The 13,144-nt window shown below is 37.3% G+C and overlaps 1 protein-coding gene across 1 annotated transcript in view; it reads right to left on the reverse strand.

Moving 5' to 3' along the window:
• The window catches only part of ADAM10 (ADAM metallopeptidase domain 10), a 159,415-nt gene that overhangs the window by 62,916 nt on the left and 83,355 nt on the right, over positions 1 to 13,144 (reverse strand). Inside the window, exon 5 of the mRNA XM_050796813.1 lies at positions 9,785 to 9,885. Within this exon, the coding sequence (XP_050652770.1) occupies positions 9,785 to 9,885 (101 nt within the window). The remainder of the gene's footprint in view (positions 1 to 9,784; positions 9,886 to 13,144) is intronic.

Here is a 13,144-nt window from a genome sequence, read left to right on the forward strand (position 1 = left end):
GGACTTTAAGACTGTCCTTAATGATAAACTCTGAGAATATGGATCCATAAATTAATACATAGCATAATTAACTAAACCCAATTTCTTTTCCATCATTTTATGACCCAAATCCAAAACAATAAGTTTTTTTTTTTTTTTTTTTTTAAATAGGTTCTCACTCTGTGGCCTGGGCTGGAGTACACTATACTGGCGCAATCAATCATGGCTCACTGCACTCTCAACCTTCTATATTCAAGCAATCCTCCTACCTCAGCATCCGACAAGCTGTGACTACAGGAGTGAACCATCTCACCTAGCTCTTTAAATGTTAAAACTGTGTCTTTTCATTTAAATTGCATTTCTTTTAGACTAATTTGGTCTGGCTTTTTTTTTTAATCACTCTAACCATCTCAGTTTCTTAATGTGCTTAGTCCATTTGTATTTTTTTAGTTAAAAACAACAGAGACAGGGTCTCACTATGTTGGCCAGGTTAGTCTTGAACTTTTGGCCTCAAGCAATCGTCACACCTCAGCAGTCCATTTATATTTAATACAGTCATTCATATGATTAGATTTAAACTTACCATCTTGCTATTTATTTTCTATTTGTTCCATCTGTTTTTTGTTCCTTTTTCTCTTTTTCCTAACTTCTCTTAACTGTTTTTAATTACATTTGATTTATTTTATTAACCTGTTAAATTATTTCCTTTTCTTTTCTCAATGGTTGCTCCAGGGCAGAGGAAATTCCTGCAAACTTTTTCTTAAAAGGCCTAATAGTAAACATTTAGACTTTTAAGCAACATGTAGTTGTTCTCTATCACAACTACTCAACTCTGCCACTATAATGTAAAAGCAGCCATAGACAACCTATCAATGAATAGGTGTAGCTGTGTTCTAATAAAACTTTACTTACAAAAGCAAACAGTTGGCCCACAGGCAGTAGTTTGCTGACCCCAGCTCTAGGGTTTACAATATCCATCTTTATCACGGCACAGTTTACCTGCCAAAATTACACCACTTCACAAATTGTTTAAGAAACATACTTCCATTCTTCTTTCTCTTGTCCTTTGTGCTACTGTCATAAATTTTGATTCTCTGTATATTACAAAATCCATTATACCTTACTATTTTGACTTAGGTAATAATCTATTGAAGATTTTTTTAAATGAGAAAAAAAACTGCTTAATATTTATCGATATAGTTACTATTTTATGTTCTTCACTCCTCTGCGTATATCTGAGTTTCCATCTGGTATCTTTTTCTACCTGAAGAACTTCCTTTAATGTTTCTTACAGTGTAGGTCACTTAGACACAAATTCTCTCAATTTTTATTTAAAAAGATATTTAATTTGCCCTTGTTTTTGAAAATTATTTTCACTGAATATAGAATCCTAGTTCGGCAGATTTTCTTTCAACACTTTGAAGATGTTATTCTGTGTCTTCCAGTTTGCACTGTGTGATGAGCAGTCACCAGTTATACTTCTCTTTGTTCCCCTGTATATAAATTTATCTCCTTTTCTCTGGCTGCTTTTATGGTTTTTTATGATTTTCAGGTGTTTCCAATAATTTAATTGCAATATACCCTGGTATGGTTTTCTTTGTGTTTATCCTGCATGTGTTTCATTGAGTTTCTTGGACCATGAATTGAAATTTTTCTTCATATCTGAAAAATTTGGAGGCATTATTTTTTTAATTTTTTTTCTGCATCTCTTCCCCCGGATGTCTATTATTTTCTTCTGTGCTTAGATATGGATACTGTCTATTGTTTCATTTTCCTTTATTCAAGTATACTCATATTGAGTTCCGCAGTAATTAATTTTCTTTTAAGCCTATCCAATAAATTTTTTACTTCAGATAACATACTTTTCACCCTAGAAGTTCCTTTGGTTTTTTATTAGAATTTCCATTCTCTCCTTTTTGTGTTCATGTCTTTAATTCTTTGAACATACTAATAATAGTTATTTTAAAGTCCTTGCCTGTTAATGTCTGTAATTACTGGTTGTGTTTCTATTTAGGTGGCTTTTCTTATTATTATGAATCATATTTTTCAGTTTCTTGTCATCTAGTAATGTTCTTTGAATGTTGAACACTGTTATATTGTTGAGTATCTGGACTTAATGTCCTCCTTAAAGAAATATTATTGAGCTTTTCTCTGACAGAGAGCTAATTTATTTGAAAAGCAGTTTGACATTTTTGAGGCTTGTTTTTCTGCTTAGGAAGGGCAGGTCTGAAGTAGCTTCTACTCTAGGGCTAGGTTAGCCCTGCTACCATGGCTTGAGGTATCTACTAAGTGTAATTTTTTGAGAGACAGGGTCTCGCACTGCTGCCCGGACTGGGGTGCCATGGCACAATTATGGATCACAGCAGCCTCAACCTCCTGGGCTCAAGAAATCCTCTTGTCTCAGCCTCCAGAGTAGCTGAGACTATAGGTGCTCACCACCACACTCAGCTAATTAGAAAAAAAAAAAAATTATGGAGATGAGATCTGGCTAGGTTGCCCAGGCTGGTCTCGCACTCCTGGCCTCAAGTGATCCTCCTGCCTCAGCCTTCTAAAATGCTGGGATTACAGGCATGAACCACCCACACCCGGCCCAAGTACTGTTTTTGATAGTTGTTCATTTCACAGAGTCCCAGTAGTTTTTCTTTGTCTCATAGTTTTCTCAAAGAATTTCATCCTGTGCAGGCAGGCACAGCTTAGTATTCAGTTAAGACTCAAGGAAGGCAACACCTGTGCAGATATCTGGAGCTTTTTCTCAGCAAAGCTCTCTCCTCTCAGGTATTGTGCCTGTAAGTCCAGACACCTCAGTCTTCCTGAATTCTTACTTCTAACTCTTCAACTTAGCAACATTGTTGTGTACTTACTCTTCTTGAGATCTCCTTCTGTGTGTCATATCTGAAATTTCGACTCCACTCAAAAAGTCAGGGAAATCACAGAGATATTTATTTCCTCACTCTGAGATCTCAATCCTGCAATGCTTGTTTTCTAATGTTTGAAAATAATTGTTTGAAATATTTTGTTTGACACCGGGCGCTGTGGCTCACGCCTGTAATCCCAGCACTTTGGGAGGCCGCGGTGGGTGGATCATGAGGTCAGGAGATCGAGATCATCCTGGCTAACACGGTGAAACTCTGTCTCTACTAAAAATACAAAAAATTAGCCGGGCGTGGTGGTGCGCGCCGGTAGTCCCAGCTACTCGGAGGCTGAGGCAGGAGAATGGCGTGAACTCGGGAGGGGGCGCGAACCCGGGAGGCGGCGCTTGCAGTGAGCTGAGATCGCGCCATTGCACTCCAGCCTGGGCAACAAAGCGAGACTCCGTCTCAGAAAAAAAAAAAAAAAGAAAGAAAGAAATACTTTGTCTGGTTTTCTAGTTGTTTATTGTAGAAAGCCTAGTTAGATATCAGTTACTCTATCACAGCTTGAAAGCGAAATCCACAAGTTTCAAAGTTTTCATTTTAGACATTTAATACTTCAATCCATCTGGACTTTTTTGTTGTAAATATGGTGTAGGATCGTGATCCAACTTCGACTTTTTTTCAAATAAACATTTTTTTCTGGATCCATTTATTCAACGGTACCCACTACTTTCCTTACTAATTTGGGATTGCATCTCTACCACATAACAAAGTTTCATACATGCATGGGTCTTTTTCTAAGCACTCATTTTTATTCCACTAGTTAATCTGTCCATCCCTGTGCTATCACACTCTCAATTATTATTACAAGTCTTAATACCTCCTAGGGTAAATCCTCTTTCCCTCTTTCCTGTTCATCATCTTTAAATGGGCCCTACTTCTTCTTAGTCCTTACTTTTCCATGTAACATTTTTGACCCATTGAGTGTTGTGAATAAGCCTGTTGTAATGTGTATTGGACTACCATTGAATCTACAAATCAATACAGGGAGAACTGACATTTTTATAATATTAAATATTATTTCCCAAATATGGTATATCTCTCCATTCATTTAAAATCAATCTTCCTTAATATTTTTATAAAGTTTTTATTTTCCTTATATAGGTCTTATAATTCTTTGTTACATTTATTCTATAATACACAATATTCTCTGATACTATTAACAATATCCACTCTTTCATTATATTTCTGGTAATCTACTCGTGGTATAAATAAATGCAACCTACTGTTGTATCTTAATATTTTATCAAGCCACCCTGCTAAATTCTATCATATCTAACAGTCTGTAATCTCATCCCCTCTACCCACATTGCCAATACATCAGTACAAGCCCCTATCACTTCTCAACTGAATAACTACAACAACTTCTCATTAGTCTCCTAAACTCTAGTCTTAAACTCTGCCCCCATGTCAAAAATTCTTTACTGATCTTTCTGTCTCCTTGGCCTTCGTACGTACTGTTCCTCCTGCTTGGAATAGTCTTTCCATATCCTCGTGGCCAACCTAACTCCTACTTATTCTTAAGGTCTGATTATTGCCTTCAAATACTTATCAGGCTAGATCAGCTATTCCTCTTATGTGTAGAATATCATCCTATACTTAATCCTCTTCTATCTCCCACAACTCTAAATTGTTTCTCTGTGTCTCCAATTAAACGATAAACTTTTGAGAATAAGCCTTCATCGTAATCTCCACATATTCCCAGAACTTTCCACAGTCTCTGACATATGGCAGAAGATCAATATGTATCTCTTCAATATATGTAAAAATAAAATCTCACTTAATACTAGAAAGACCCACCTGAAACAGAACTGTTTATGCCATTTTACTGATCAAGGAATAGATCTGAATACAAATATTCATGGCTCATGAAACATTACTCTACCATACTACTTTTAGAAAGGATGTCCAAAATATACAATAAATGTTTTATCATAAAAGAAAAAATGTTTTCTCATTTTGAACTTATGTTTTGAATAACTATAACCTGTCACCTATGACTAAAGAAAAAGGAGGGGAAAAAAAGAAGAATTAAAATATGAAAAGCCCTGAGATTTTTATTAACATGACTAATCAGATTGTCTGTCAACACACAACGTTCAGTGTTGAAAATGAGGTTACCCACAAAGGGAAGCCCATCAGACTAACAGCAGATCTCTCGGCAGAAACTCTACAAGCCAGAAGAGAGTGGGGGCCAATATTCAACATTCTTAAAGAAAAGAATTTTAAACCCAGAATTTCATATCCAGCCAAACTAAGTTTCATAAGTGAAGGAGAAATAAAATCCTTTACAGATAAGCAAATGCTTAGAGATTTTGTCACCACTAGGCCTGCCTTACAAGAGATCCTGAAGGAAGCACTAAACATGGAAAGGAACAACCGGTACCAGCCATTGCAAAAACATGCCAAAATGTAAAGACCATTGAGGCTAGGAAGAAACTGCATCAACTAATGAGCAAAATAACCAGTTAATATCATAATGGCAGGATCAAGTTCACACATAACAATATTAACCTTAAATGTAAATGGACTAAATGCTCCAATTAAAATACACAGACTGGCAAACTGGATAAAGAGTCAAGACCCATCAGTCTGCTGTATTCAGGAGACCCATCTCACACGCAGAGACATACATAGGCTCAAAATAAACGGATGGAGGAAGATTTACCAAGCAAATGGAGAACAAAAAAAAGCAGGGGTTGCAATACTAGTCTCTGATAAAACAGACTTTAAACCATCAAAGATCAAAAGAGACAAAGAAGGCCATTACATAATGGTAAAGGGATCAATTCAACAGGAAGAGCTAACTATCCTAAATATATATGCACCCAATACAGGAGCACCCAGATTCATAAAGCAAGTCCTTAGAGACTTACAAAGAGACTTAGACTCCCATACAATAATAATGGGAGACTTCAACACTCCACTGTCAACATTAGACAGATCAACGAGACAGAAAGTTAACAAGGATATCCAGGAATTGAACTCATCTCTGCAACAAGCGGACCTAATAGACATCTATAGAACTCTCCACCCCAAATCAACAGAATATACATTCTTCTCAGCACCACATCATACTTACTCCAAAATTGACCACGTAATTGGAAGTAAAGCACTCCTCAGCAAATGTACAAGAACAGAAATTACAACAAACTGTCTCTCAGACCACAGTGCAATCAAACTAGAACTCAGGACTAAGAAACTCACTCAAAACCGCTCAACTACATGGAAACTGAACAACCTGCTCCTGAATGACTACTGGGTACATAACGAAATGAAGGCAGAAATAAAGATGTTCTTTGAAACCAATGAGAACAAAGATACAACATACCAGAATCTCTGGGACACATTTAAAGCAGTGTGTAGAGGGAAATTTATAGCACTAAATGCCCACAAGAGAAAGCAGGAAAGATGTAAAATTGACACTCTAACATCGCAATTAAAAGAACTAGAGAAGCAAGAGCAAACACATTCGAAAGCTAGCAGAAGGCAAGAAATAACTAAGATCAGAGCAGAATTGAAGGAGATAGAGACACAAAAAACCCTCCAAAAAATCAATGAATCCAGGAGTTGGTTTTTTGAAAAGATCAACAAAATTGACAGACCACTAGCCAGACTAATAAAGAAGAAAAGAGAGAAGAATCAAATCGACGCAATTAAAAATGATCAAGGGGATATCACCACCGACCCCACAGAAATACAAACTACCATCAGAGAATACTATAAACACCTCTACGCAAATAAACTGGAAAATCTAGAAGAAATGGATAATTTCCTGGACACTTACACTCTTCCAAGACTAAACCAGGAAGAAGTTGAATCCCTGAATAAACCAATAGCAGGCTCTGAAATTGAGGCAACAATTAATAGCCTACCAACCAAAAAAAGTCCAGGACCAGATGGATTCACAGCTGAATTCTACCAGAGGTACAAAGAGGAGTTGGTACCATTCCTTCTGAAACTATTCCAATCAATAGAAAAAGAGGGAATCCTCCCTAACTCATTTTATGAGGCCAACATCATCCTGATACCAAAGCCTGGCAGAGACACAACAAAAAAAGAGAATTTTAGACCAATATCCCTGATGAACATCGATGCAAAAATCCTCAATAAAATACTGGCAAACCGGATTCAGCAACACATCAAAAAGCTTATCCACCATGATCAAGTGGGCTTCATCCCTGGGATGCAAGGCTGGTTCAACATTCGCAAATCAATAAACATAATCCAGCATATAAACAGAACCAAAGACAAGAACCACATGATTATCTCAATTGATGCAGAAAAGCCTTTGGCAAAATTCAACAGCCCTTCATGCTAAAAACGCTCAATAAATTCGGTATTGATGGAACGTACCTCAAAATAATAAGAGCTATTTATGACAAACCCACAGCCAATATCATACTGAATGGGCAAAAACTGGAAAAATTCCCTTTGAAAACTGGCACAAGACAGGGATGCCCTCTCTCACCACTCCTATTCAACATAGTGTTAGAAGTTCTGGCTAGGGCAATCAGGCAAGAGAAAGAAATCAAGGGTATTCAGTTAGGAAAAGAAGAAGTCAAATTGTCCCTGTTTGCAGATGACATGATTGTATATTTAGAAAACCCCATTGTCTCAGCCCAAAATCTCCTTAAGCTGGTAAGCAACTTCAGCAAAGTCTCAGGATACAAAATTAATGTGCAAAAATCACAAGCATTCTTATACACCAGTAACAGACAAACAGAGAGCCAAATCAGGAATGAACTTCCATTCACAATTGCTTCAAAGAGAATAAAATACCTAGGAATCCAACTTACAAGGGATGTAAAGGACCTCTTCAAGGAGAACTACAAATCACTGCTCAGTGAAATCAAAGAGGACACAAACAAATGGAAGAACATACCATGCTCATGGATAGGAAGAATCAATATTGTGAAAATGGCCATACTGCCCAAGGTAATTTATAGATTCAATGCCATCCCCATCAAGCTACCAATGAGTTTCTTCACAGAATTGGAAAAAACTGCTTTAAAGTTCATATGGAACCAAAAAAGAGCCCGCATCTCCAAGACAATCCTAAGTCAAAAGAACAAAGCTGGAGGCATCACGCTACCTGACTTCAAACTATACTACAAGGCTACAGTAACCAAAACAGCATGGTACTGGTACCAAAACAGAGATATAGACCAATGTAACAGAACAGAGTCCTCAGAAATAATACCACACATCTACAGCCATTTGATCTTTGACAAACCTGAGAGAAACAAGAAATGGGGAAAGGATTCCCTATTTAATAAATGGTGCTGGGAAAATTGGCTAGCCATAAGTAGAAAGCTGAAACTGGATCCTTTCCTTACTCCTTATACGAAAATTAATTCAAGATGGATTAGAGACTTAAATGTTAGACCTAATACCATAAAAATCCTAGAGGAAAACCTAGGTAGTACCATTCAGGACATAGGCATGGGCAAAGATTTCATGTCTAAAACACCAAAAGCAACGGCAGCAAAAGCCAAAATTGACAAATGGGATCTCATTAAACTAAAGAGCTTCTGCACAGCAAAAGACACTACCATCAGAGTGAACAGGCAACCTACAGAATGGGAGAAAATTTTTGCAATCTACTCATCTGACAAAGGGCTAATATCCAGAACCTACAAAGAACTCAAACAAATTTACAAGAAAAAAACAAACAACCCCATCAAAAAGTGGGCAAAGGACATGAACAGACATTTCTCAAAAGAAGACATTCATACAGCCAACAGACACATGAAAAAATGTTCATCATCACAGGCCATCAGAGAAATGCAAATCAAAACCACAATGAGATGCCATCTCACACCAGTTAGAATGGCAATCATTAAAAAGTCAGGAAACAACAGGTGCTGGAGAGGATGTGGAGAAATAGGAACACTTTTACACTGTTGGTGGGATTGTAAACTAGTTCAACCATTATGGAAAACAGTATGGCGATTCCTCAAGGATCTAGAACTAGATGTACCGTATGACCCAGCCATCCCATTACTGGGTATATACCCAAAGGATTATAAATTATGCTGCTATAAAGACACATGCACACATATGTTTATTGCGGCACTATTCACAATAGCAAAGACTTGGAATCAACCCAAATGTCCATCAGTGACAGATTGGATTAAGAAAATGTGGCACATATACACCATGGAATACTATGCAGCCATAAAAAAGGATGAGTTTGAGTCCTTTGTAGGGACTTGGATGCAGCTGGAATCCATCATTCTTAGCAAACTATCACAAGAACAGAAAACCAAACACCGCATGTTCTCACTCATAGGTGGGAACTGAACAATGAGATCACTCGGACTCAGGAAGGGGAACATCACACACCGGGGCCTATCATGGGGAGGGGGGAGGGGGGAGGGATTGCACTGGGAGTTATACCTGATGTAAATGACGAGTTGATGGGTGCAGCACAGCAACATGGCACAAGTATACATATGTAACAAACCTGCACGTTATGCACATGTACCCTACAACTTAAAGTATAATAATAATAAATAAATTAAAAAAAAAAAAAAAAAAAAAGAAAATGAGGAATACCTTGGCAAACCAAGGCAAGTGGTCACTCTAATTTTAATACTAATATAAATATTTACATTTATATAAAACATTTGTTTTCTTTTATAACAAAATATGTAAAGGATAGTATATTTTAGACGTGTAATTTTTCTTGGGTCACATATATTTGTATTCAAACCTCAGCCCCATCTTTTTGTTACTGGCCTGTTACCTGGCCTCTTTGAGCATTAAAAACCACTCCCCATAGTGGTATAAATCTTTCAGAAATTCTAGAACATACATTTTTAAATGTAGATATACATCCTCAAGTTCATTTCCATTTCCTAAATGCAAGCTAATGTTAAAATCCTTACCTGTGTTACTTCCTCTACACCAGTCATCTGGTATTTCCTCATTCTTTCAAATACTGAATGATCTGCACAGCCCCCCTGAGGACCGTATTTATGGGGATAGTCTAAAATACAAAAAAGAAACATCGTTACTGTCACATATTTAGGTATAACCAATTATAAATAATTTTTATTTATAAATCTTATAAATAAAAATTTAACTGTCTTAACTAATGAAAACCGTAAATGTTTATTGAGTACCTATGGAAAAGGCATTATGCTAGGCATTTTAATGTTAAAACCTAGCAGGTTCCTAAGTTCTCCCTCAATAAAAACCACTGGTCTTGAGCTTTTTGTCATACAGATGATTTGTGATTTCTAAAAAAGGACAGTAATCACTCATTATTCTGACCCTATCATCAATATACTGAATTTGGCTGTCATCAAGAGAATATCTATGTTTCTGGTTCATCATCTGGCAGGGGTCAAGAGAATCCTTCTGCAACATTCCTGACCTCCATCAGGAGGACACTAGCAAAAATAAAGGAGAACCCCAAAACTCTTCCTATTCTTGGGAAGATACTCCCCCACCCCTCGTTTCACAAAACACGACTTTCTACCACTTTCTCCCTTAGGACCATTAAGACTATTCTCACAGTAGCTCAATTTTTACAGTCATGAGACTATATCACTGACTACCTCAACTTATTACAGGCATTTGTTGTCACCCAAGTCACTACTGCCCTTATTTCCTTATTTTTAGATCCTGACCCACTGTCAGTCTCTCTGACACCACCCCATCATCATGACTGATGACATCATTCATCATTCACTCATCATCATTCATCATTCATGACGATGATCTTTCCAATACACTCAGTTCTTTCCTCCAATGATTTTTTTCCTACCTCAGCTTCTCATTTCCGTAGTTACACTTCTGAACTTGTCATTATTGGTAACTGAAAATGCTTCATAATCTCAACTTCCAGTATTCTACTTTCTTTCCACCACTTATCTTTTCAGCACATTCCCTCTAGGCTCCAACAACCCTTTAACATCAGTAAGACCCTTTAATTCAATGCTACCACCTTCTTGTCTATCACAAGATATTCTTTTTCTTCCTTATTTAGTTTAAATCCCATAGTCAAGGCCGGGCGCGGTGGCTCACGCCTGTAATCCCAGCACTTTGGGAGGCCGAGGCGGGCGGATCACAAGGTCAGGAGATCGAGACCATGGTGAAACCCCGTCTCTACTAAAAATAGAAAAAAATTAGCCGGGCGCAGTGGCGGGCGCCTGTAGTCCCAGCTACTCAGGAGGCTGAGGCCAGAGAATGGCGTGAACCCGGGAGGCGGAGCTTGCAGTGAGCCGAGATTGCGCCATTGCACTCCAGCCTGGGCGACAGAGCGAGACTCCGTCTCAAATAAATAAATAAATAAATAAATAAATCCCATAGTCAATTATTATTATAATTACACCACTGCATTCACCATCAACTCCCTTGTGCTCCACCCCAACACCCTTGAAGGGAGTTGATGGTGAATGCAGTGGTGTCTTTCTTACTTCAGAAGTGTAACTATGGAGGAGAGAAGCTCCTCCTGAAGCTGAATGAGGCTAAAGAAAAACTAGTAATTATGACCAGTCTCATTTAAAAGTCATAATCTATAACCTCAAGCAGTTCCTTAATGCCAGCTAGCAACTGAATTTCCAGTCTATTCTCAATTTCATTCACCTAGTTAACACCAGGCAGTTCTTACTTTGCCACACCAGTAACTGCCAGTCATAAAACTGACCATGCAAGCTGAAACTATGCAAAATGATCTTAATAATCAACGGGGAAAAAATTACAATTGTTCTGTGACCTTTAAAATCTTTTGTCAAAACACTAAAACTCACTTACCATTGGTTATTAATGTATAGGGGAACAAAAAAATAAAACATTTATTTAGTACACTGTTACTTAAAACATTAGAATTTTAAAAGAATTAGTGTTTTATTTCTTCATAAATTGAATTTCAAATATCATGAATTAAAAATATAAATTCCTTTTGAAAGCTTGAAACTTAGGGTAAAAAAAATTTCCAAATATTTCCAAAGCAACAAAACAGTATTTATATATGCTTCAAATTCTGTCAGCACAAAACTCTCCCAATAGAAAGGGTCAAGCATACAATTTTTCCCATATACTTTCAAAACTTCTAAAAGACACTGTTTTCCTTGGTCACCACATTAACTATAAAAATGGACAATGACATTTTCCCTCTAAAATTACTAACAATATAATCCTCATTTCTAGAAAAAGCCTTTGTTCAACTAATGAATAAGCCCTCATTGAGATGCTAAATCATAGGATGCACTGTAGTTCCCCTGAAAAGGCCAAACAGCATATTCTTTCACAAAGAATGAGTCATGGGTGTAGAATATTCAGCCTATTTAAAACAAAGATCAGCTTCAGATCTATTGCCTTTCTTCCAGTTCCTCTGCCAGCCTCTTGCTTTTGTTTTGCTGTTCAAGACACAAATATAAATAGTACATATATTGTGATTCTACCTCAAGCAGGAAATAGCTCTAGTTAACTCTCAATCATCCACTCTTTTGAGGAGGAATATTTACAGTTCAGATTATCTGTCAAAAAGAACTAGGCATAAAATACTCACTTTTTGCATCCTCACTACTTCCAGCAGGGTACCCCTCCACCTTATGTGACTGGCAGCTCAGAAACTTAACTGCTAGGTCCAAGGCCCTGGCTATGAGATGACTCTCTAATAGTCAAAACTGGGTGGTAATCCCTCCAATAATATGCCATGAATCACCAAATCCAATTTTTAAAAATCTACATTAATTGAATTTAAAATAGAATGACTTCTAAAGAATAATATTATTTTGCATAAAAATTACTTTTGTTAATATCCAGAGTATCATGGGGTGGGGTCCTTACCCATGAAAATTGCCATATATTCCTAAAGTTGCCAACATCAACAAGGATTCACTGATGGAGAGTAGAAGAAAGGATAGGCTTTTTTTTTTTTCCTTTTGAGAAGAAATGAAAAGTTTGGAGACAGGAAAGAACTCCAAATGTTCTTCCTCCTAAGTCCAGTGGATGGGAGGTCCTTTCTCCCTAGTACCAATTCCCATGTCTTCCCAATCCCCATGTCTAATTTCTGTTTTGGGAGGGTAAGTGGGCATAAGAAAAGCACAGAGTGATTGTCCCTTGAAAAAGGAGGAAGTTGAAGATGACCCCACTTTCCACATGCACTTACAACACTGATCTCTCTGGAAACAGAGATGAGGAGGAGGGCCAGGCATGTCACTCCCCACCCCATGGGTTTTAGAAAGAAAGGGTTAGTATTGGCAGCCAAAGGGATAATGGGAGTCAGGTCAACCAGA

This window comes from Macaca thibetana, chromosome 7 (genome assembly GCF_024542745.1).
Source record: "Macaca thibetana thibetana isolate TM-01 chromosome 7, ASM2454274v1, whole genome shotgun sequence".
In the NCBI taxonomy this organism is placed as follows: Eukaryota; Metazoa; Chordata; class Mammalia; order Primates; family Cercopithecidae; genus Macaca; species Macaca thibetana.